At 43.8% G+C, this 25,160-nt stretch overlaps 2 protein-coding genes across 4 annotated transcripts; both read left to right on the forward strand.

The window, feature by feature from the left end:
- Positions 1 to 3,246: 3,246 nt before the first annotated feature.
- Positions 3,247 to 14,275, forward strand: LOC133498915 (actin-3-like). Of its 2 annotated transcripts, none has more exons than XM_061816202.1 (10): positions 3,247 to 3,328; positions 4,412 to 4,533; positions 4,623 to 4,748; positions 7,544 to 7,651; positions 10,242 to 10,326; positions 10,566 to 10,727; positions 10,798 to 10,989; positions 11,270 to 11,451; positions 12,783 to 12,926; positions 13,869 to 14,275. In XM_061816202.1, exons 2-9 carry the CDS (start codon positions 4,414 to 4,416, stop codon positions 12,924 to 12,926), a joined length of 1,119 nt encoding a protein of 372 aa, XP_061672186.1. In that variant the 5' UTR covers positions 3,247 to 3,328; positions 4,412 to 4,413; the 3' UTR covers positions 13,869 to 14,275. The 2 variants fall into 2 exon arrangements, with proteins under 2 accessions (XP_061672186.1, XP_061672185.1); XM_061816201.1 differs by lacking the exon at positions 3,247 to 3,328 and adding an exon at positions 3,518 to 3,568.
- Positions 14,276 to 14,650: 375 nt separating this feature from the next.
- On the forward strand, positions 14,651 to 18,942 carry LOC133499417 (RING finger protein 223). 2 transcript variants are annotated; one of them, XM_061817431.1, is made up of 4 exons: positions 14,651 to 14,951; positions 16,251 to 16,840; positions 18,054 to 18,204; positions 18,300 to 18,942. In XM_061817431.1, exons 2-4 carry the CDS (start codon positions 16,308 to 16,310, stop codon positions 18,312 to 18,314), a joined length of 699 nt encoding a protein of 232 aa, XP_061673415.1. In that variant the 5' UTR covers positions 14,651 to 14,951; positions 16,251 to 16,307; the 3' UTR covers positions 18,315 to 18,942. The 2 variants fall into 2 exon arrangements, with proteins under 2 accessions (XP_061673415.1, XP_061673414.1); XM_061817430.1 differs by having other exon boundaries at positions 14,653 to 14,951; positions 18,054 to 18,942.
- The last annotated feature ends 6,218 nt before the right edge of the window (positions 18,943 to 25,160 follow it).

Consider the following 25,160-nt stretch of genomic DNA (forward strand, 5'->3'; position numbering starts at 1 on the left):
TCGCGGGGAGTGCTAGAGCCTATCCCAGCTGTCAACGGGCAGGAGGCGGGGTACACCCTGAACTGGTTGCCAGCCAGTCGCAGGGCACATCGAGACAAACAGCCGCAGTCATAATCACACCTAGGGGCAACATGGAAACTTCACACGGGGAGGGCTGGGTTCGAACCCAAGTCCTCAGAACTGTGAGGGCATTGCTTTCCAGCTGATACACTGTGCCGGCCTATTTTAAAACAATACACTATTTATTTCTTTTAAACTTGTGCCATTCCGCTGCAAGGTATTGCAGAACGGTATATCTAAACGCATTTGTGGTAGAAAAGTTTTGCCATAAAATGTATTAATTTTTTTTAAATAAGTCAGATCTCTATTGAAAATCCAGCTAGACAAAAAAAGGTCATAGGGGACATAGAGAGGGACAGGGTGGACAAAAGGACTGGGGTTGAGATCCACAGTAGCATGATATAGTGAGGCAGTCTAGATATTTGAACACAAGTAACATAAGAACTGTCAAATCATGTTATTATTTGCGTATGCGGGGGGGGGGGGGCTACCTGGTGAGTACATGCAATAAATAAGAGAACATAATAAGAGAGGATGGATTTCGAAAGGACTGTGATGTGGAAAAATTGCAAGATCGGCTGATGTGGTGGGATTCTTTTTTAGTGTCTCAACACCTGTAACGACCTGTGATTTGATATGTTTGTATGAACTATCACTTTTATATCACCTGAATGTTAGTCTATTGGTGTACGGAGTTGCTGAACTTTTTACATTGAGGAAGGGTGGGCCCGGCCCCCTGCACCCTCATGGGAAGCCAGCTGGTGTCAACCCCCAAACAGGGGGTCGCCACCCACCCTTCAGGACCCACGGTGGTCCCAAGCCAAAACAAAGCACCCCGACCAGTCTCAAAGGGAGGGGCATGGGCACCGGAACTCTGCTACCCCCAAAACCCCGCCGCATGGGGGCCCCAGCCACCAACAGGAACCAACGCTGGAAACAGCAGCCACAATATACTATTCTCGTCTTTATGTTCATGTTCGTACATACATTGGTAAGAATACACAGTCTTGTCTCTACAGCTTTGAGGGGGCATGTGGTGGTAACACAACACAACACAACACAACACTTGTTCTTGTGTTTATGCCCATGAGAGTAAATGTACTGAAACAAATACACACATTATTGTTTTTATGCCTGTGCAGATACATCCTGGTTAAATAGAGCTTTTTGTTTTTTGGCATGTGGTTACTAGCCACGCCGTCTTAGAAGCTTGTGGAGGTTCTTTTTCTTGCGGGCGTCCTTGGGAGGCGTGCATAAGGCCTTTAATAAAACTGTGCCTGGAGGAGATCGCAGCTGGAGAAGGCGGATTACTCAAGTGGTCTACACTTGAACATCGCAAAGCCCGACGGGCAGAACCCCAAACGGATCTTCTGGAGTCTGGAATGTAGATGGAGAAAAAGTGTGTGCAATGAAAACACCTGCTTGAGGCTCATCCACAGCTGAGGACTGTGACAGGAACAGAACAAAATGTGTAAAGATGTAATCACACATACACGCAATGCACAATCGCAGGCATACGCCGTGTATTCAGGTGTGCTGGAGTGCATTCTATGTGTATTGTGTCTGTGGCGCTTTCGGCAAGATTTGATAGTATATCCACTCTGTTCTAGTTCGTCTGGTTAGATTCAAACATGTCTCTGGTGTCTTTAATGAGTCTCTCATGGTGGTTTCTCAGGTGCTCCCCTCCTGCGTTCAATAGTATTGCAACCTTGTTCCTTTCAGGTCCATATGCGATGCTTTTGTGTTTAGTGTGTACATCAGGTTCATCCCTGGAAACTATTTCTCAGAAACCAGGAGTGCACCATTAGTTGTGCTGTGGACTTTGGATTTCACTAGAGCCCTCCATTTGTTTCTATGATAATATTAATACCCCCCCAAAAAATCATTTTTAACTGCAGGAATGACAGTGTCAATGTCATTTTGTTTAGAATAAGTACCAATTTCAGGGGATGACAACACCGCGAAGATTGTATAACCATCCAGGAACCCTTCAATTCACCTGATCGCACAAGAGACACATACCATCGAAAAACCTGAATGCAGCCAAGGCAACACCACAGACACAATAGAACACACACGGGAAACACCAAAAAACAGAGCGAGTACGCACCTGAATGCACCAGAGACACAAAAAATGCACTGAAGACACATCTGAACACACAAGTGACACAATGGAATGCAAAAGGGATGCACTTGAATACACCAGAGATACACTTGAACGCACCACAGACACAAGAGAATGCGATAGAGACATGATGTTTTATAAAACACCAGAGACGCACCTGAATACCACACAGACAACAGAATGCTCCACGAATGCATCTGAATACAACAGCTTGGACAAAATGCGGCAAAAACAACATGCCGCATTCACAAATTACCTTCCAATTAACTTTTGAGGATAACACAACATGCGTGAGGGCAGTTTTACAAACTAACGACATCAAGTCTTCGGTGTACACAACCATGCTTTCCCCAACAGACACATACTCGCACACTGATACAGACACTCTTACGAGGCAATTTGGTCCAACTACTCCCTGCTCCACACATCCCCCCAGAAGACAAGCAAAAAAACGGGCAGGAGGCGGGGTACACCCTAAACTGGTTGCCAGCCAATCACAGGGCACATAGAGACAGACAACTGCCGCACACACAATCACACCTTGGGGCAATTTTGAGTGTCCAATTTATGTTGCGTGTTTTTGCGATGTGGGAGGAAACCGAAGTGCCCGGAGAAAAGTCACGCCGGTACGGGGAGAACATGCAAACTCCACAATGGGAGGGCTGGGATTGAATCTGGGTCCTCAGAACGGTGAGGCCAGTACTCAGCACCTGTAAAGTAGTCACATCCCTCCAATTTAACAGGCCTGACGGATGCATGAACGTTGACAACTCTGAAATTGTTGTTGTTGCCGGGTGTGACTGGTGAATGACCGTTTTGCTAAACCACCTCAATTTACCCAGGATATGAGACAAGCTTTGAGGGGAAGTCATGTTGTAAAAGTCTTCTACTCAGTTGCCTGCATTTAATTTTCGTAGAATACCGTGACTGATAAGATCCTCAGACATTCATCATTTTTGTGGGTTTTGCGAGGAACAGACTTTGATCACTACGTGTCAGCTGGTGAGCACCTGGACCAATCAGAGGCAACCCCTAATGCCCCACCTGCCCCACCATACCCACGCGACTAGGAACAAAGACAAAGTGGGTCAAACCAGGCTGCTTTATAGACGGAGCACTGCACTTGAACACTCACCTGCACAGGTAAGACATATACAGTATATATATATATATATATATATATATATATACACACACATACACACACACACACACACACACACACAGAGTCAAATGCATCATCTATTGCTAATCATGCAGACTAACCCTTGACTGGTTCCCAGTCAGTCAGAGCACACATTGCAGAGACAGGCAATCATTCACTCTCACATTCACAATGTCACTGAATGGGAATTGAACCCATGCTGCGTGCACCAAAGCCTGGTGCGTACCAACTGCACCATCAGCGGGAGAAATAAAATGCAACTGAATTCAATTGAAACCTATTTATTGTGTGCATTGAAATGCCAGAAAGACAAAACAGGTTTGTTGGAGTGCTTCTCCAAGTCCCCCTGGCACCAGAATACGAGACTAATATGATTCGACTTCGTCGGGTTGGACCGGTTTGACAGGCGCGACAAGTGTGTGGATGTTGATAACCCTAAAACAGATCAAATCTCTCAACTTAGAGATTCCTAATGCTTGATTGACAATAAGGTTGCATGTGCAAAAACTCGACTTCTCACCCCATATGTGGATTACATCTACCAAAAGGGCAAGACAGATAAACATGTTTCATTTTGTGTTTCCACCTAAATTTGCAAGATACTGGGAAGTGTATATTGGAACCTCAGTTTTCTTATTTTCTAGTTTTCATGTTCATGTTGTGTTTTCTTTCCCAGGGTATTGAATCGATTGCAGTTTGACTTTTGTGCTGCCTTTATCCAAAAAAAAAAGAGAAGAAGAATTATGCATTAACTTTAAAAATGGGGTAATCAATTCAAAAAACATTTAATTATCGCAGTATGGCTAAGTTGAATAAGAGTGTGGAGAGGGTTGTAGAGCATACAGAAATAAAATAAATATGTGGTTGCGATTTTGCAGATTTTTGGAACGTAACACCCACAATAAATGAGGGACTATTTTGTGGACTTGGTCCTATTCCCTTACGAACATGCAGAACTACAGCGTATCTGTTTCATTGTCTAATGTTGTTTGTTCATTTTTTTCAAAATATATTGTTTTTGTGTTGAAAATAAATGCTCCAAACCGAACCAAATGTTTCAGAAATGGACAGGGACATCGCAACAGTGGTGCTCGACAATGGCTCGGGCATGTGCAAGGCTGGTTTTGCCGGAGAAGACGCCCCCCAAGCTTGCTTCCCTTCCATTGTGGGACACCCCCGACTGGTAGGAGGGAGGAAGTCGCTAGTAGGACAGTCAAAAGAAGAAAATGTTGAAGAAGAAGATATGAAAGATTGTGCATTTGTGTGCTGCAGGGCATGATGGTGGGCATCCTCCAGAAAGCTTTTGTTGGTGATGAGGCTCAGAGCAAGAGAAGATACCTGACCCTGAAGTATCCAATCGAAAAGGGCATCGTTACCAACTGGGACGACATGGAGAAGGTGACGATGACCCCTCATAGATCACAACTGCTTCTGCTCTTTTTCTTCCAAGACAGTGTTCTACAAGTATTTATAAAATCAATTTTATATCTGTTGTAAAGACTTTATGAGAAAGAGCTTTCGATTGGATTCTGTACGGGACGAAGGACTGGATGAGCTTCCTCGGTGGGGGTTCTCCACAAGCCTGTGTTGAGGCTCCGTCACACCGTGACGTTTTGGTCAACGTCCTCTGAACATTTCAATCGTTCTATTTTTCAGCGTTCTCAAATGCGGATGACACATGTGGCGTGTGATTAACGTGTGTCTAACGCATGACTTAACGTGTGTCTAACACACGAAAAGCGTGTAACAGCGACCAAATAAGATATCCCGAAAAACCATTAGCGTGTGCAAACGCGTCATTGGGATGCGACGAGCGATTTGTCTACATAAGACGAGCGTGTTGAGCGTGTGGCCAATGGGTGAATAACGACAGAAAAGCGTTTTGCTGGCATGTAATTTTTACAGTGGAACCGGCACAAAATCGTTGGAAAGTTCATCGTAACTTCAGTTGTTGTCATGAGATAGAACAGTGAGCATCATGCCGCCGAGAAGAAAAAAAGTTAGGGCGCGGACTTCAGCAACTAGCGCTGCTAGTAAGAAAGCTAAGCCTCTTTCATCACGAGCAATGTGTTTGGAGGATAAACAACAGCAGGAGGAAGAGCACGTCCGTGAAGTCACGCACCATGTGACACCCCCTGGGGACCCTAAACACCTTGCAAACCCCAGTGAGGATGGTCCGACAAAAAGACAAAAGAAGCAGAGAAAGGATTGCAGGATCCTGGACCGGGCTGTTGCGGATAGTCTGGTGGAGTTTTTCCGCGAAAACGAACTGCTGCTTTCTGGATCTTCCATAGTAGGTGCTCTCTACTGTAGCTTAATATTAAATGGACCTTGCTTACAAAGCATCGGTTTATATACCCATATGTTCGGGAAACGCTCCAATGACGCTCAATGAACGCCAAACGACGTTCGTTTCACTTTAGTTACATGCTGTGTGCGCTAGGGGATTGTTCAGTGGTCGTTGACAGGTCGCCAGTGAGTCGATTGAGTAACAACCAAGTAAAGCTAGAGTTACGACTTACTAACGATAGCCAAACGAGTGCAACGCTCGGCGAACCTTAGTAAAACGTTCCACGGACGTTCTTGAACGTTCTGCAGCGTTTAAAATTAAACGTTGATGAACGTTGGTCTCGGTGAGAACGTTTGTGCATGTTTAAAACTTTTTTTCCGGACCGGCGTGCTCCACCGATTCCCAGCGATCATTGACGTTCACTAGCGTTCAAACAACGCTCTTCTGGAGCTAGCCCGCCGACCATGGGCGACTACCAACGTTTCCTCAAACGCTAAAGAACGCTGACCAGAACGTCATGGTGTGACGGGGCCATAATACTTCATTGTCATGGGTTGGTTAAGCTCAACATTGGAGACACCCACATTGGACTCATCTGTGACAGTTTTCTGAAAACAAAATCATACCTCCAGTAGTCACAGTTTTTGTGTTACAGCGAGTATGCAGTTGGGTGAGGTTCAATCACCGACTGTAATTGACCCCTCCGTGGATATTGCGCAATCCGCGTCACTGACCAATCAGAGCCCAGAGATCTGCATAAACCAAAGCCCCTTTTTGCTCCCGCCATATTCTCAGACAACATTGCATGGTCCAGTATAGGTTTAGTTAGCGTTTTATCGCGTATTTGGGTTATTTAACAAAAAATATGGTTAAGAGGTGTAGTCACGGACTTTGTAATAGTGACGACAGGTATCCTGAAAGGCTAGTTGGTGGAGTTCGATTCGTACCCTTTCCAAAACCGAAGACCCAGTACGAAAAATGCCTTCGATGGATCAAACTTTGTGGAAGACCGCATCATCAACTAAATCCATTTAATATCAACCGGAACAGATATGTTTGCACGAAGGTATGCCTTATATTTGATTTTCAATACATGTCTCGTATAAATGAATTCGAAGTTCTTCGCTAGCATAACATTGCTACGTGTGAACGATTGACACACTTATTCTTTGTTGAGAGCTATTTAGCGATGATCGGACTGCACAAACGTATTGATTTCTTGCTGGCTCGCGGCCAGAAGCTTAACCAGACTGTGTTTGCATGAAGATATGCCCGATATTTGATTTTCAATACACGTCTCGTATAAATGAATGAGACGTTCTCCGCTAGCATAACATTGCTACGTGTGAATGATTGAATGAAATCAGAAGCATGGCGTCTCTCTCAGTTAAGAATTTATTGTATTTAGAATCTATAATATATCGTTGATTTGAATGAAATCAGAAGCATGGAGTCTGTCTCAGTTTAGAATGTATTGTATTGTATTGTATTTGCCATTTTTACTGTTTGTCTTACGTGAGCGTACGTGGCGTGACGTCACTTCAGGAGACGTGGTTAAGTGTCCTGTACGGAGGGGTCAATTTGTTGGCAGTCGGTTATATTCAGTCCTACCCTTGCCATCACGAACCTTTTCAACATGTTACCGCCCTTAACGATAATTCTACAGATGATTTTTAAAACATTTGTTTTACTTGTGATTCTAATGTCTTATGTCATGTGGTCTTATGTTTAATAAAAAGCAATCGATAAACAAATCTCATGTCGCAAAAAGAGTTTCCTCCCCTGTGTGTTTGGCAAAATCCACTTCACCCACATTGAGTGTGGTCATGGATGGACCAAGACGTTTACACCAAAGCTTCAGACTTGAAGCAATTCTTCTTCACAATTCTCATTCTCGCTGCAGATCTGGTATCACACCTTCTACAATGAGCTCCGTATCGCCCCTGAGGAACACCCCGTCCTACTGACTGCACCACTCAACCCCAAGTCCAACAGGGAGAAGATGACAGAGGTTAGTGCCCAGGCCTCTGGACCCTTCCTTCTCAAAAGTACATAGGACCTGATTTCTTAAAGCCCAAATAGATGGGTCTAAATTGCATAGTCGCTCATGAACAGATTGTACATGCTGTTGGCGACAGGTGTAAAAGTGGCGATCGCCATATTTAAAAAACATTTTGAGTTTGAGATACCTTTGGTGGTTTTCACCCTGGAAAATTTGGGATAGCGCCCCAAATCCAAAAAGGATATTGAAGTGATGGAAGCGGAAGTGGTTGTGGAAGACCTCCCAAAAACATTACTAAATTACATAAGATGACATCGATAGCGCTTAGAATTTTGGGGAAGCCAGCGAGCGGAAAGAAAAAAGCCATGCTTTGTTTAATTTACTGTAATTTCTCCAGTATAATGTGTCCTGAAGTATAATGCGCACCCCCAAAGTTAACCCAAAAATTCAGGAAACCCCTTCTACCAATGTACAATGCGCACCTCCAATTTGCTGCTACCCATATGCTCAAAATATTGGGAATTATCGGTATTTAGATTTTGTTAGGTTTGTACTTGTATTGTTTTTCAAAAAACTGTATGACAATCATTAATAATAATCATTGTGCACATGCTGATGTAGCCGTAATACAATCTCGGGACAGGCTACAGGACATGCTTGTCCTGGTCCCTGTATTTTTCAGAACAGAATCCCTCAAAAAAACTAAAATAAATGCTCAGTGATGGCATAACATTTTATTAATACTGTTGATCACACATATTACAGTCTTAAATAAATAAACGATTTAACACCGTTTGACTTAAACATTTTTTTGCATTAAATATTTGTGCATAAATATTTGTGCATAGTGCAGTTCATCCTCTACATTACACATCCTTGGCCAAGACTTCAAAAGCAACATCTGCCTCATCTCCAATCTGAAAAATATCCATTGGTGACTTGGTCCAGTTCTGGTGCCTCCTGAATTCATGAAAATTGATCCCATTTTGCTTCCATAGGATTTCATCCTCTGTGCCATCCATGCCGTTTGTGGGGGAAACATTTTTTGAATCCCAAAGGTTTTGGTTCCGCAGCGCATCCTCTCGCCCACCCGAAGCCATCGCTTTCCTATGGCGCAAGGGGGCTATCAAAACAACATGAGCTCAAGCTACCTAGAATCGAGGGTAATGGGCAGATTTAAAAATAAAAGAGACCATTTCAATTGTGTGCGCTATCCGTTTTTTTTTTTTTTTTTTTTTTTTAAATGTGCCCATGACGCTTGTATTACGTAGTTTGAGCTCACGTTGTTTTGATAGCCACCTGAAGCCATTGAGGCGAGCTATTGTTGTTTTGGACTGCTGCGCAACTTCCGGGTTGGCGGCGTCATCGGCACAAGTGATGAAAATTTCTTTTAAAAGCAGCTGCACAACTAGCCGTTGTAGTTGACATTTTTTTGTCTTTGTTTAAGTTGAAACAGACTCATGGGCAGTCGTTTCTGATGTTTGGTGCAGTAGCAACAAACATGCTACGCTAACGATTGTAAAATGATGTAAAAGGTCATAGAGTTCAAGTTGGGGGCTCACATTACCATAATAAATATAAATGTGTAACATAAGACATCGACTATCACATTTAAATGTATACGTATACCTTTTTTAACCACTCTATGTGTGCAATACAGGTGTATGCAACTATACAATGTGATTGTATTTTTTTATTTTTCATCCATACCTAAATATAATGCGCTCTATTAACTTTTTGAAAATATTTTTTGAAAAATTTGAGCATTATTTTCAAGAAATTACGGTAACTCATCACTTGCCATACATTTACTTCTGCTTGTCTGCGGTCAGCCTCCCCAATCCCTTTGTCCAGCTATTGCTGGGGGATCCTAAGGTCTGCCTAGGCTGGCGGGGAGACATCGTCTCTCTAGCGTGTCCTGGGTTGTCCTCTGGCCCTGAGTGTGTGGAAATTGGATGTACTGTATGTGGCCATCACGTTAACATTGCATTTCACACTTACAGTAGATTAGCATACCTCAAAAACTTCTCATGGAGGCCCCAGATCCAGTTCTGCCAAAATGACCCATGGAGATGCAAATGCAAAGTTGAAAGTTTGATTCCAAGATAATATTGTATGACTCCTTCTCGTGACTGGTGAAGCAGGCACCCGTCAGTAGCTCCAAAACTGCTTCGACGAAGAGTCCAGATAATTTTTGTTTCTGGCACTTCAAATATGTTTGCATAACCAGAGTTCTCCCTTTCACCTCAAAATTTACCAGCGCGTCCTGACAGCCTTAATAATGCAGTCTTTGTTTGTACCTGACTTTTAGACGTAGTATTCAAAAATGCTAAATTAGCCACCACAAGTGATCTCAGGTGAGACACCTCACTTTGCACTTTCTACATTAAACTATTTGTATTGTGGCCTTACGAAATAAATTGCGCAGCAATTTTGCACATTTGGCAGGTGGAATCCGGGTTCATAGATCAGGCTCCACATCTGTTTATGTGACCAATCAAGTTTGTGTCCATTTTGGCACACGCAAGCCTCTAGTAAATAAGGTTCAAACTCATTGTCGCTACATGCTTTGAGCTTCCTAACGTTTGTGATGTTGCAGGTTATGTTCGAGACCTTCAAATTGCCCAACATGTACGTGGCCATGCAGGCCGTCCTCTCGCTGTACGCCACAGGTCGCACCACAGGTAAGTCTTTTGGCTCAGTGACAAAGTGTGATCATTGCCACCCAAATGTGTTACCGTGCGTGGATGTGAAAAAAAACGTCTCTTTCGTATGTTTTAACTCAGGAGACAGCCGTCTGAGCGTTAAATACGTTTTGAGGTGGTAGTTTGTGCATTCTCTGTTGAGAAAAAAATGAATATAGTCATTATTTATTGAGTGACGCCCCTACCCACCTGGCCCTCCCCATTGACTCTGCCCACAGGTATTGTCATGGGCTCTGGTGATGGCGAAACCGACATGGTGCCCATCTCTGAGGGCTACGCTCTCCCTCATGCCATCCTGCATCTGAATTTGGCGGGTAGAGACCTAACCGGCTACTTAGTAAAGATCCTGAGTGAGCGAGGCTACAGTTTCACCACTACAGGTACCGCGGAAGAGACTTCCTGTCTTCTTTGCTCTTTCCCGTTGAGATTGACTTTCTGTTTTATTTGCAGCGGACTATGACGTTGTGCGCGACATGAAGGAGAAGCTCTGCTATGTAGCAGTGGATTTCGAGAAGGAGATGAAGACGGCGATGACATCGTCCTCGCTGGACAAGAGCTACGAGCTTCCTGACGGCCAGATTGTCACCATCGGCAATGAGAGATTCCGATGCCCTGAGCCGCTGTTTAACCCAAACCTCCTCGGTGAGTACGGACTCTGACTTAAAGTCATTTCACGCTCTAGTCAGGTCCTAATCTTTTGTTCATGGTGTGACATTCTACTTATGAGTTCTCACTGGCGGGACTACATTTGGGAAATGCTAAATAAAGTGTTTTTGTACAGTATTGATGGTTCAGTTTCTACAAATACGATGTGATAGTGGTGGTATTAAGCGTTGGACTTAGTCAGATAAGTCACCACTGAAGGCCAAGTACCTTCACTCTACTTCATGTTGCTGCAGGCAATTTGTCATCATGTGTTCAGGTATGGAGTCGACTGGTCTCCACCAGACAGCCTTCGACAGCATCATGAAGTGCGACATGGACACCCGGAAGCACCTGTACGCCAACATGGTGCTGTCGGGTGGCAGTACCATGTTCCCTGGGATGGTAGACAGGATGCAGAAAGAGCTCAGTGACCTGGCCCCGCCTACTGTGAAGGTCAAGGTAAGACTTACAGATGGGACAGAATACAGAGACGGTCAGGTCAAGAGAGGCCAGCTGTGAGGCATGCTTCAGTCCCTCCTGCGTGTCCTCACTCAGTGAGGACACCACCGAATACCTCCTAAAGGATGCGTTTTGGAGCCATGGATCTGGGATGACAGGTCACCTTCATGGCTAACAAAGTGGAGACCCTTTATGATGTTCCCCTGCACTGTTTGCACACCTACTGTATTCCATATTTTCTTTTTTTTAATTATTTTATGGTATATATGTGCCCTGTGATTGGCTAGCAACCAATTCAGGGTGTACCCCACCTCCTGCCCAGAGATGGCTGGGATAGACTGCAGCATTCCTGTGACCCTCGTGAAAAAAGGCTAATCAAAAAGATTGATGGAATACAGGCGACTCCAAGTTTAGATCTCACTTCCAATGTAGTACCACTTTGTGCCACAACTTGCTGGCCAGAAGTGAAGTCTACTGGAAGAGATGCAGCGTCACCAAGAACAAACAGTATGTAACAAGTATTCCATCCAACACCCAACTGAGATATAATTGGGTGGTGGATGGAACCCAAGCTCCTGCCAGATGGATCCTAAGTTTCTGCCGGAACTGCAAACTGTGTGCTCGGAGAAGTGCCCCCCTTTTAAGTCGTGCACTATAGCTTTGCCGTACACCTCCCTAACCTGAGTTTTACTTCAGCAACCTCTTTGCTATTTTGTGATACAACTCCTCCTTCAGAGTGACAGCTCTCCTTCACCTGTGGTGTCTGGTTTGGGGAAAACCACCAAACCCAGACTTACAGTAAGACCCCCTGCTGCCAGTGGTATGTTTTGTCAGATGTGATCCCTGGGAGAGAACCAAATGTTCCCAGCACACCGTAACAACACACTCGGATCGTCCAGGTTTACCTGGTGGTGTTGACAAAATTTTCTGCAGCTCGACCAGGACAAGGCCAAAGTACTGGTTATTGGTCCCCAATTACTGAGAGAAAAGCTACATTTTAAACCTCACATTGGCAGAAATGCGTGTATTTGCCTGCCTCATTGAATGTCACAGCAAGGTCAGTTTTGAGTTGATTTGGCTGGCCAGTCCTGCCCTGCGGTTGTGTGGACAGGAACGTACAAGTCTTAAAACGTTGATTGATTGGTCGTTAATATTTCAACAACATCCAAGATATGCTGTCAATTCTGCAGTCAGTGGTAATGACCCAAGATTCTGGTGCAAGCCGTATGGGGGGGGGATAACCTTTGGAGCATCTAAATCTCAAGTCCAACATTTATTTCTCAAGGGCTAGCTCTTTACACTTGTCTCATATCACCATGGTCTCACTCCAGATCATCGCCCCACCAGCAAGGAAGTACTCTGTGTGGATCGGTGGCTCTATCCTGGCTTCACTTGACACCTTCTCGAATATGTGGATCTCCAAGCAGGACTACGACGAGATCGGTCCTGCTGTCGTGCATCGCAAATGCTTCTAGGTACAGCAACAGCGGCCTTGATGAAACTCAGAGTTTGACTCTATTTTCTATCTACTATGATAACTTGAGTGACGAGTGCCTCAATTTACAATTTTTTAAATTTATAAGTCATGGCTTGGTCGATGTTTTTTTTGCTTTGTATTCCAAGGGGGTGGGCGGGCTATACATTGCTGCCAGAAAAATAACTCCCAATATGATGCACCCTGCGCAACAAACCTTCGGGTGGGGTGGGGGTAAGTTGTGAATTGCCACCCCCGAGACCATGCCGCCCTGGGTGTCTCCCCAGATTGCTCCAACTGCCCTGGTTGAAAGACAAAATTGAATTGGGAGCAAGCTTCAGATGTGATTTTGCTCAAATAAGTAAAAAGAAGTGGAGTAGTTAAGGAACTGTAAATGTGGGCAAGGACAACCCATGTAGCAAAATTAAAGCTCCCCTAGCCTCGCTCGGAGGACTCCGCGTCATTCCGCCCAAAGAACTTGCTCGCGGCACTCCCGCTCGGTGGAGCTCGCTCGTCAGACTCGCGGCTCGTCGGAGCCCGCTCGTTAGACTCCGTGTCATTCCCATCCGAAGAATCATCCAAATATTCATCATTATTTATAGCCACAGGTTCAAATCTGTATGGAAGTATTCCACCGTCTTCCCGATCAACCGATACTGCTATTTCTTCAACAGATGAGGGTAAATCCGAGAAATCAGCGCTGGGCATAATCGTGTCTCATGTAATCGAGCCTTTGGTGCGGCACCTCATGCGTCACATCCGCGGACGTAGGTCATGTGACTCACCAAAATGGCGGCGCCCCTGAAAATTCGTAGTCTATAACAATCTTCTCAAAACACCATTAAATGAGAGAGGATTAATATTACATTGTCAAGATACAGTACATATTACGTGAACTATAGTATACATTGTTAATCCAAACCACTGGAATTTCCCTTTAAAGATAAAAATGAAGACACTTGGAAGGAGCTGCTGTTGGCCGCATCTCTCATCAAAAGAGTCACGAGAAGACGAAAGGACTATATTTCTGTCACTCACTAGGCCACGCCCCTTTAAATATACAAATTCAACAAACCAATTGCTGTGGTTTGGTTGGTCCACACATACTAAAATTCCATTTTATGGAACTATCTTATTTCTTTAACATTCTACAATAAAGTGAGATTTTTTTTTGGGGGGGGCGGTGAATGAACAGATTAATATGACTTGATTTCATTTCAACTGGAACTATTGAAATGAGTCAATGTACCACTGTATCATTTGTATTTCTGAAGGCTGATCAAAGGTGTGCTTTATTTTTTCCAATCTGTGTAATGAATAAATAATTATTGACTGATATTGATCATGAGAATTTTGTGCTGCATTCATCACTTTGGTGAAAAACTGATTAAATACATTTGTGAAAATACATCATGGTTATAGTTGAGCAACATCAAGATCCACTGAGTTCCAGACAGTCAGTTTGTCTTCATATACCAGTTTAACGCGCATGCCGGTGCAGCCACATGACTCACGTTGAAACAAAATATGCAATTTTGAGTTGAATCGGACCAAGTATGTGGAGAATTGACATCAGTGACTCAGAACTTGAACATAATTAATGATTATTCGTGATTACATCCTAACTAAAAAAAAAATATATATATATATTTTTAAACTTAAAAAAATGCTTAATTTTAAAAAGCTAACATCAGAGACATGAATGAAAGGAACGTTTTCAAAAAACAGAAGTCTTGTTGCAATCAATGAACTGAACGTGACTCAGCTGTGCGTCTGCAGCTGAAGTGACGTCTCCACGCCGACTTTGGCAACAATGAGGAGCCGCCGTTGAACGCCACATCATTCCCTGGAAGTGATGAGCGTGCGTCGCTCTTCATTCACAATCGTACCGCGTTGAGCGTCCTCCTTTCTGTGAGCGGACATTTGCGTTTTAAACCCTTTTTATATTTCTTTCATGCTGTTTGCCCAAAAGAGTCTTGCGGTTAATTCAGCGCTCCAGCAAAGACTCTGTCAACATCTTTGAAAGGTACATTGGTCTTGATAATCTCCTTTCAATTCAATGACTTGCACAAGTGGTGTTAATTTATCAAAAATGTATATGTATAGGTTCCCAATTACGCCATCTTGTGTGTCATAGAGGTCAGACAGCACAGGTGACAGGTGAAGCGTGAAGTTCTCTTCTATCGTTAATTTGTCCGATTGGTTATTGGTCCGCATTGTGATACCTTTTTCCTTTTTGCGCTGTGGAGGTTGGCAAAACATTTTATTTTAAATTTAATCAAAGGTGAAGGAAAGTTGTCCATTGCAGGAATTGGGACTTGTTTGGCTAAAAGTCATGAAATACTGGAACTGCACGAAGTCTTGCCAGTTTACAGTTGACAAGCTGCATTTCTGAGATTTTGTCCCTTTTGTCCAGTACAACTTTTGTATGTGTAAAATTTCAAAGGTGAATTGATATATGTCGGACAAACATAATCAGACGGATCTTTTAGGCTCTTCCAGTGATTTATAAAAAATAAAATAAAATAAATGAAAGTTCATGGTTAACTCATTCTAAATTCAATGTGTGGCTAGCCTTTTTTTTTTTTTTTAAACTTAAAAATGACCTCCCAAACGCAATTTTGAAATGGTTGGCATCAGTGAGATTCTTCCTATCACATTAACATTTTTAACCAATTCCAAGTTCAAATCTGTCTTACTGACTTAACGATCTTGAAATTGGAACTGCTTGATTTTTGCCAGACCGACTTGAACATGGGCGATGTGGACTGAGCATAACCATGAATAAGAAAATCTGCCAATTAGCACTCCCTTTATAATTACCATGTTTAAAAAAAAAAAAAAAAAAGAGCAAATTAAAAAAATGACAAATTTCACCAAAGTCAAGATATAAAATGACAAATGTTTACTATGCAAAGTATAGTCCTTATGTTTGTTAGGTAAGGCACTATTGGTATTCATTTCAATAATTTTTTAAAATCTGCTAGTTTTTCCATTTTGATTTGAAAAAGTTGTGAATTATAGTAAATTCTGCATTGTAGTGTATGTTTTCAAGATTCCCACCATGAGAATTGAAAATCTGCCAAATTAAAAAAAAAAAATGCACCCCATGCATGTTTTTAATCAAATTTACTGTACATACATTTTTTCCCCTAAGTCTGTAAATGCAATTTTTAAAAGCGCAGACGGACTTGGGGTGAGCGTATGTGGTGACCCCTAAAAGGCCGCAGTGTCCTGAATATTTACCTGTACTGTCCTGCGCGATTGATCAGCTTGCCCTGGTAAAAAGATTGAATAGTGATTTTGTTGATGTTTTTATTTCCAGGTTTGGAAGTAAACGTGTCCAAGCAAAGTGCTTTCGCTCGCTTAAATTTTTACCACCATGAATCCTACCTCAACCGATCCCAGATTGCCGCCGAGCCCGTCACCCCGTTCAGCCCAGGTGGGCCCTTCTGGGGGTGGCAGTTCTCACGCCCCGCCTCAGTTTTTCTCTGTTACCAACTTCGCCCTGACCTCGCCAGTTCCGCTTCCCCTGGCACCGTGCCAGGTGTGCGTGGCCATCCCATCGCCCGGCCTGCGCCCTTCCCCCCTGCAGTCGCCCCCGCCCGCCGAGGTCGGCACCCCGGACCTGGAGTGCTGGGTGTGCTACAGCCACTTCAACAACGTCTTCCGCTGCCCTAAGATGCTGGAGTGCAAGCACACCTTCTGCCTGGAGTGTCTGGCCCGCATCAACGTCAAGTCGGCGCAGCCCGCCGCCATTTGCTGCCCGCTGTGCCGACGCCTGACGCCGCTGCCCGCCCTGGGCCTCCCTAAGCTCGCCACCGACGCGGACGTGCTGGCATCCCTTCCGGCTGCCATGCAACGTGTCTACAGTGTCCGCTTCCAGCGCAACAAGGGAAAGCTGCAGATAAAAAGGTGAGGGCTGGGGAGGATGGAGGGGTTCCATCAAGCGCATTTCATAACATTTTACAAGAACTACGGTCACACTGTCGGTGATTTTTGCTTTCCCATGTGGATTTGGTGTTTAAGCTTTCATTTGAACGGAAAACTGCATCGATGTCAACCTTAAACCATGTCCGGCTCATTTTGACTTGTCATGCATAAAACAGAAGGGGTGGAGGGGATTCAGATTTGAAAGGTGTGCATCATTAAATTGTAAGCCACTGTAACATTATCCACATCCATCCATCCATTTTCTTAGCCGCTTATCATCACAAGGGTCGTGGCGCGTGATGGGGCCTATCGTAGTCGTCAACGGGCAGGAGGCGGGTTACACCCTGAACTGGTTGCCAGCCAATCACAGGGCACATCGAGACAAACAGCTGCACTTAAACTCATACCTAGGGGTAATTTAGATTTCCAAATAATCTACTGTGCATGTTTTTGGGATGTGGGAGGAAACCAGAGTGCCCATAGAAAATCCTCGCAGGCAAGGAGAGAACATGCAAAGTCCACACAGGCAGGACAGGGATTTGAAACCCGATCCTCAGAGGCCAACGCTTTCCAGCTGAACCACCGAGCTGCCTGCATTTTGCACATTTTGATTACCCCCCCCCATGCACCACACTGAGAATCTCAAAAGTTTCAATACCTTAACCTATAACTCATAAATTACCGCCCCCTAGGCTGAAATGCAGCATTCCAAAAACATAAACTGTTGCTTTCATACGGTGTTTGCCCCATTGTATGATAGATTTACATTTTAATTTTATTTTGAAGGTTGGAGGGGGCGCAATTGTAGTAAATTCAATTTATTTATTTCCCATGCATGCATTGCTCAGACGGATGTACTTAATCTACATAAGGCACTTTTTTTAATCGAGGAAGGTTTTCTACGTTCATCGAAATATATCAGGCTGTGTAATTCAGTCATTTCCTGTTGCTTTTGTGCATGCATTGTTTGGTATTCATATTTTACATCAGGGATCTTGTTGAAAAGTGATTTTGCTTTTTTTTTTTTTTTAATCCAGTTCCATTGCCCTAAAGTTGTCAGGATTTCGATATTTTTTTGCCTTTAAAACCATCTTGTAGATTTTTAGCTTTATTATGAAATAACTGGATGAACTTTTCTATCACATTTATATAACAAAGTTTTTACAACTTTACCTTTTTTTTTTTTTTTGTCAAGGATATCCGAAGGTCGCCGATGCACTGAAAGGTCGCTGGATGTCGGCCTTCCCAGCCCGCCCCTTCAGAATGTTGGCCACTCGGGTGGTGTGGGCGGAGCCTTGTTCAGATTGACGGGCCAGCCCCTTTGTCGGGCTTTGCTCCTCACGCTGGTGCTCACAATGACCGTCGTGCTCACTGGCATCGTTGTCTTCCTCCTCATCTACAACCCTGACCAGCTCTAATGATCTGTTTCCATGGGGACCAGATCCTGAGGTTGTAGCTGTCTCAAAGGGACCCAGGATGTGGACTCACTGCTCTCCATGGTCACCAAGATGCTGAATTGGCCTGTCTCCATGGTAACGTGTTCCCAACCTGACAAGGATGTTGCGTAATCATTTCATTCAACCAAGATGCTGTCTCCATGGCAACTGTCATCTCTATGGTGACTCAGATGATAACAGCATGCTGAGTGGCTGTTTCCATGGCGACCAAGATGCTGAGTAACTAGTTTCTATGACCAGAGATTCTGATTTACTGAAGTCTCCATGGTGACCAGGATGCTGGTCTTGTTTACAAAGCGAACAAGATGCAAACTGTCTCTTGACGATCACGATGTGGAGTCAGTCTCGATGGCAACCAGGATGCTCACGGTCAACTTGTGTGCTCAAGATGCTGATTCACTTCAACGGGACCAGGATGCTTAATCATGTTCTCAAGAGCAACAAAGATGTTGCTCAAGATGAGTGATTTTATGTTTCTCCAGTCAGGCAATGCCTTCACTGCTGGATAAACATTGCAGACTTGAAATTTGAAGTTTTGTGTAGTTTTAGACTTTTATTGCGCAAGAGCAAAATTATCTAAAATATTTAATATTTTTTAAAAATATGCACCTTTTGTTGCCTTGTTTAAATAAATGATTTTTTTTAAAAAAATTCTTTTGTGTTTTTGTTTGGAGGGGGAATTCTTGGACTGATTGTAGACATCAGATGTCCAGTAGGTGGTGGTGTTGTAGCGCTAAAATAATTTGAAAGCTGCTTCAATGCAAAGAAAGCAAAATTGGTTCTACCGAGCAACTTCAGATTCTCCAAAAGCACGTTATGACATCTTTCTGCAGAGTATAGCAGTGGTCGAGACTCTAGAATGATTTACCTGGTGGGACAGTTCCTACCTGTATTTATGGAAGTTGTGGGTGATATGAGTGCCAAACCTACCAAAAGAGACGTTTTACTGAAAAGTGTCTCTCCCCCCCCACCTCCTGTTAGTGAGTAATTCTCGGAAGAACATGAGTTGGTTTCTCGCGAAAAACCTTCTGACCAGAAAGTTGGAGACGAGCTTTTTGTAGAATGGTGACTTGGCCTTTTTTTTTTTTTCGAGAAACTTAAAAAAAAAAAAAACTTATCAGGATTTATTTTCCAATATACGGTACAGTTAAACACCATGAACAACGTAGACTCCCTGCATGTTTTTTTTTATTATTTTTTTTTTATTATAAACTTGGCACATTGACTCGGCTGGTAAAGCGTTGGGCTCACAGTTGTGAGGTCCAGGGTTCAATTCCAGACCCGCCTGCATGGAGTTTGTATGCGTGGGTCTTTTCCGGGCACTCTGGTTTCCTGCCACATCCCAAAAACATGCAACATTAATTGGACACTCTAAATTGCACCTAAGTGTGATTGTGAGTGCAGCTGGTGCATGTCTTCATGTGCCCTGTGATTGGCTGGCAACCAGTTCAGGGTGTACCCCGCCTCCTCCCCGTTGACAGCTGGGATAGTCCCCAGCACTCCCTGTGACCCTTGATAAGTGGCTAAGAAAATGGATAGATGGAACTCCCCAAACTGCACCATTTCTGTGTGGTGACACACAAAATATGGGGAAATAGGGAACGTGAACTGAAAAGAAAGTTGGCGACTCACACCTGCGCAACAACACCTAATTCAGATGTGTGAGTTTATCCTTTCACTTTACTGCAACACCTTCTCTATTTATTCCATACTTATTGTACCAGTGTCAGATGCCTGAACTTGTCACAAAAGTATGTTGGCCTTTCTTTACTTAGCTTAGATCCTCCACCTAATCTTCTACTAAAGCTGTGCTGATCTCCTGTAGCAAGCCTGTGATGCATGCTGTTCTGCCTTCCTCATGCATGGTTTATGCGGTTGACACTGAAGTTGTTTACTGTAAAACTACATGCACAACAAAAACAATTACACTGAATGAGTATCAGCTATCTGGTTCAGAAAACACCAGCTCATGCTGTGAGTCAATGAAAAACACTATTGATGGGTTGGGTAACAGTTACTGTAAACCACATGGGGATTCACCTTCAAATAACAGATATTACACATTAATGCCATAGTAACATGCAGGCAGACTGGTCTTATATTCTTCCTATGTTGTGGAAAAATGACAAATGTAATCTTATTGCAATTTATACTCTTTTAGCTGAGAAGAATACTCTTTCTGTAATATGCAGCTCCATGCGTTAATTGTACTACAGCGCCCACAGGAGACCAAGGAAGGTACAGCAGCACTAGTCATTTTATTAGGAACACCTAATGCTAAGTTGTTTTGAGTTTGTGTGTCACTCTCACTCATTCCTGTTGCTTGAGGTAGCATAAATGGAGAGAAGCGCAATGCGTTAATAAACATGGACACAAAAAAAACTATTTTGGGAGTTGTGCGTAGGAACTGCCGTGATCTGTGGTGTCAGTCAAGGTTCACCCATATTCCCCACCCCCACCCACCCCACCCCATGCAGCCAACTCCACCCTGATGGCGATTACAGGTTAATGAGTGATGAATGATCACCACAGCGACGGCAGGGACACACGCCTACCAACGCACACATTTCCATCCACAGCACGCTTTTGCGGGCTTGTGTGAACTTGCTCGTCAGGTGATCTCGCATACTTACACGAGCTGCATGCTTTTCCTTTTTGTTGCCTTTTTACACCAGATTTCATAGCTTTTACGCAGTACTAAGTGCCAGACCATCGGCCTAATTGTTGCAGCCTGTTGGTCTCATCCGATGAATAGTATCAGACAGACGGGTACTGACTGTGTTTGTAACCCAATTAACCCCAATACTTAAAGGCCTCATGCCAACCCTGTATTTTTTTTCATTTGAAGATCATTTAGGTTGGAAATGCCCAGAATGCCCTTTTTCAAACTATTTAAGTTGGTCTTAAATGCCTGGCAGAGAAGACAGTGGGATTTCTTATTTAGATTTGACATGTAAATAGGGGCGGCACTGTGGTTCAGCTGGTAAAGCGTTGGCCTCACAGTTCTGAGGTCCCAGGTTTGATCCCGGACCTGCCTGTGTGGAGTTTGCATGTTCTCCCCGTCCGTGCCTGCATGGGTTTCCTCCAGGCACTCCGGTTTCCTCCCACATTCCAAAAACATGCAACATTAATTGTACACTCTAAATTGCCCTTAAGTGTGATTGTGAGTGCGGCTGTTTGTGCGCTGCGATTGATTGGCAACCAGTTCACAGTGTACCCCGCCTATTGCACGTTGACAGCTAGGATAGGCTCCAGCACTCCCCGCGACCCTCGTGAGAATAAGGGGTGTAGAAAATGGATGGATGTTAATAGGTTTTGCTGTGATTCAATCACTGTTCTCTTTAATTTCAATAAGGAAAACATCTCCTGCTCCTGCTCCCAAAGTAATTTCTCTCAGCATTTGAGTTGGCTAAGCGTTCATTCCGATGGCGCATTGTATTTCATCGCTCGTGAACATCAATTTTATGCTTCGATGTCAACTCTTACCATCACTGTGAAGCGGAATTCCCCAAATGTGATATGGTTTGCAGACTTAGGGAACATGAAGTGAAATGAAAGTTGGCGACTCACACCAGCGCAACAACACCAAGATTACGGACACTTTTGTTGTGTGTGTGTCACCACTACCAGTGGGCTCTATAGTATTGCAGTTTTTTGGGTCAAGGTTTTTCTCTTACCTCTGCTTTTCACCATTCTGTCATCACCCTGTCTTCCTGCTGATTGCCATCAAGGTATCACCATTCTTCTTCTCTGATGAAGATCTAGTCTTATAGTAAGTAGTAATAAGCTAATGGTAGAGAATTGTTCATTTTTAATTAATCTAAGGGTCATTGTGGGTGCTGGCCAAGTTTCTTCTGTCACATGTAAAATTTAGTTGTTTTTTTTTTGCACATCCTTGGCCTACTGCATTCAATAGAAAATGCAGGATAGTTAACAAGCTCAAACAAGGCCACTAACTCATTTTGATCTCTAATGTACATATAACAACGGCAAATTTTAATTTCAAAACACGTTTAGAGTGGTCAGTTTACATAACATGCACATTTTTCAAATGTCGCAGGAAACCGTACAGCGTTAATAAATTTAAATATACAAAGCAGTTAAAAGTGTGCTTCTTTGTGTATGTCTGCATGTGTGTGCACAAGCATGTGTGCCTGCATGGGTGTGTGTGTGTGTGTGTGTGTGTGTGTGTGTGTGTTTGTGTGCATGTGTGTTTGAGTGTACTGTATTTGGATGTCCCCTAGTTGAAGCTTAAAATATTCTAAATGCTAAACTACACCCACCACAAAAAAATATGTAGCCTCAGGCTGCCGCTCTGCTGACTTCCTACTTGGTGTGTGTATCTGTGTGCGTGCGCGCGAGCGAGTATGTGATGAGTCGGATGTTTGCACTTCGGAAGTATTCAATGAAAGCAATAAAATGATTAACATTTTTGCCTACACAAATATGTCTCCACATCAGCACGATTAGCAGAGAGTGAGCCATCATCCATAAAATCTTTTGTGGTTGGAAGACCAGGGCGGCGACGTTGTGTTGACACGTTGGAATGGAACAAACACAGAAAAACACACGAATAACCTCCAGTCATCCATTTTCCATACCGATTCTCCTCAGTAGGGTCGCGGGGAGAGCTGGCATCTATCCCAGCCAACTCTGGGCAAGAGAACATACAAACTCCAGACACGCAAGGGCGGCTTTGAACCCGGGTCTTCAGAACTGTGAGGCAGGCGTGCTAACCAGTCAATCACTGTGTCAGCTCACACGCAACCGTCTAAGAATGCGTAGCTTTATCGCCGCAATGCAACTGCACTTGTAGCGTAGCCTACATGATGAAGAGTGCACTTTCGCAACGTAGACAACACGGAACAAAGACAAGGAATGGATGAGTGCAAAGGAGAAAAGTAAAGCAAACAAGGGGGCAGTAAAAGGAAAAGTAGATGAGGAAATCAACCAATGAGCAGGCAAAGGAGATGAGGGCAGGAAATGAATTGGAAGCAAAGATGCGAATGAGCTGGGGACAGGAAACAATTGTGCAAAAGAGACCAGAAACACATTGCAAAGAACTGGAATGTCACAGCAGCCCACTCTGCACCAATATCGTCGAGTTCTATAGACAGGTCAGAGAATCCCGGGCTTGTGGAAGCTATGGGAAATGTCTTTAACCCTGCTTACGCTCTGACCCGTGCCATTGCAGGATATGGTCGAAGTATTCAGTTGATAAAGTTAGCAAACAAAAAATAACGCACAGGGAGGAAACAATGTAGGACTCATAATCAAGGAAGGGAAATTAGATTTAGATAAGGAGACAAGGAAGGAAACGCAGACGAGGCAACGAGTCAAGAACAGGAAAAGGAGTGAGGGAGAGTAAACGAGATTTAGATGAGCGAACAAGGAAGGAAGAAGAGATGGGAAAACAAGTCATGGGGAAATAGACCAGTCAAGGAAATGAGACCAATTGCAGATTAGGAAGGGAGTCAAGAAAAGGAAAGTAGCATCGGGAGTCATGGAAAGGAATGAAGCACATATCACACCTTGCAAGAGTTGCGTGTGTCTAAAAATATCTTCAAGCCACAACAACAAAAATGGAGCCAGTGGCCTGAGGCGAGCAGACCGCACCCGTTCAGCGCATATTTAAGCAGCTAGCGAGAAGGTGACAAGAAAGAAGCAGAAGATCAACATGACTTCCTGTTCCTCCTGCAGAGACCTTTCGGTCCATCCTGTACTTCGGCCGCCACGCCGGCGATGCAGAGTCTTGTACCCGCCATCTCGCTGCCGGCGTTGGACCCCAAGGGAGGACCCTGATCGGGCCTTACGCTGGCTCCGCCTCCTTGGGGCACTGGTCTTCATGCAGATCTTCAATGAGGACTCGAGTCCAGGTATAAAATACGTTTTACTCTTAAGGGAAAGTTCGTTCTGAAGAGAAGGATTTAGTCTTGATTCTATCATATGAGAGAGTTTCTCCCAAGAAAAGGTTTGCATCCTGATGTAAATTTTGTAGTAGCAAGAGAAATTTTCAAGTCCCAAGTGGAGGTCTCTAGTCCAGGGAGGATGTGGTAGTCCCAAGTGATGGTTTTAGTGCCCTTAGACAAGGTTTTATTCTTGAGAGAAGGTTCTAGTCCCAAGAGAAATGGTTTTAACCCCTGAGAGGATGCAGTCTCGGGAGAAGGTTTTACCCAGAAAGTGTCCTAGACCCAAGAGAATTGTCAAGTCCAAAGTGAATGTTATAGTACGGAAGAAAGTTCAGGTCCTGTGAATAGTTTCTTCACTTAATAGAGAATGTTTACATCCTAAGAAAGCTTTTTTTGTGCAAAGACAGTGTTCTAGTCCCAAGAGAAGGTTGCAATGGGGATAACACTTAGCATTAGTGTGTGTTTGACACCATTGTGTTGGCTTCCGGTAGACATGGCGACCAATGAAGCCACTGAAGGTGAACAGACCATGACGCGGGAGCACGATTTGACTCAGGAGCAGCAGTGGGCCGTCCAGGCGGTACCCAGAACTTCAGAGCCACCATTGGACCATCTGGTCAGCTGACCCCAGTGAATGAAGCAGAACATCTGACATAACTTCCTGTTCCAAAACATTTCCAAAATGTAACATATGTAAATATACCATGGCCATATTTGTACATTTTTGTAATAAATATTTGTTTATTCAAGCTTCATTGTGTCAACTCAAAATGGCCACTTCAAATCAGCACGACTTCTGGGACTTTTTTGTGGGTCTACTCACGATCGATAGCACAAAATTTCCGGTCACTGACTTGAACTGGTTTCAGGATCTAAGTTTTTTTTCTTTTATTATCATTCAGGAGTCAAAAGGAGGATCCGTAGCTCAGTGGTTAA

The sequence above is a fragment of the Syngnathoides biaculeatus genome, chromosome 4 (assembly GCF_019802595.1).
Source record: "Syngnathoides biaculeatus isolate LvHL_M chromosome 4, ASM1980259v1, whole genome shotgun sequence".
Lineage (NCBI taxonomy): Eukaryota > Metazoa > Chordata > Actinopteri > Syngnathiformes > Syngnathidae > Syngnathoides > Syngnathoides biaculeatus.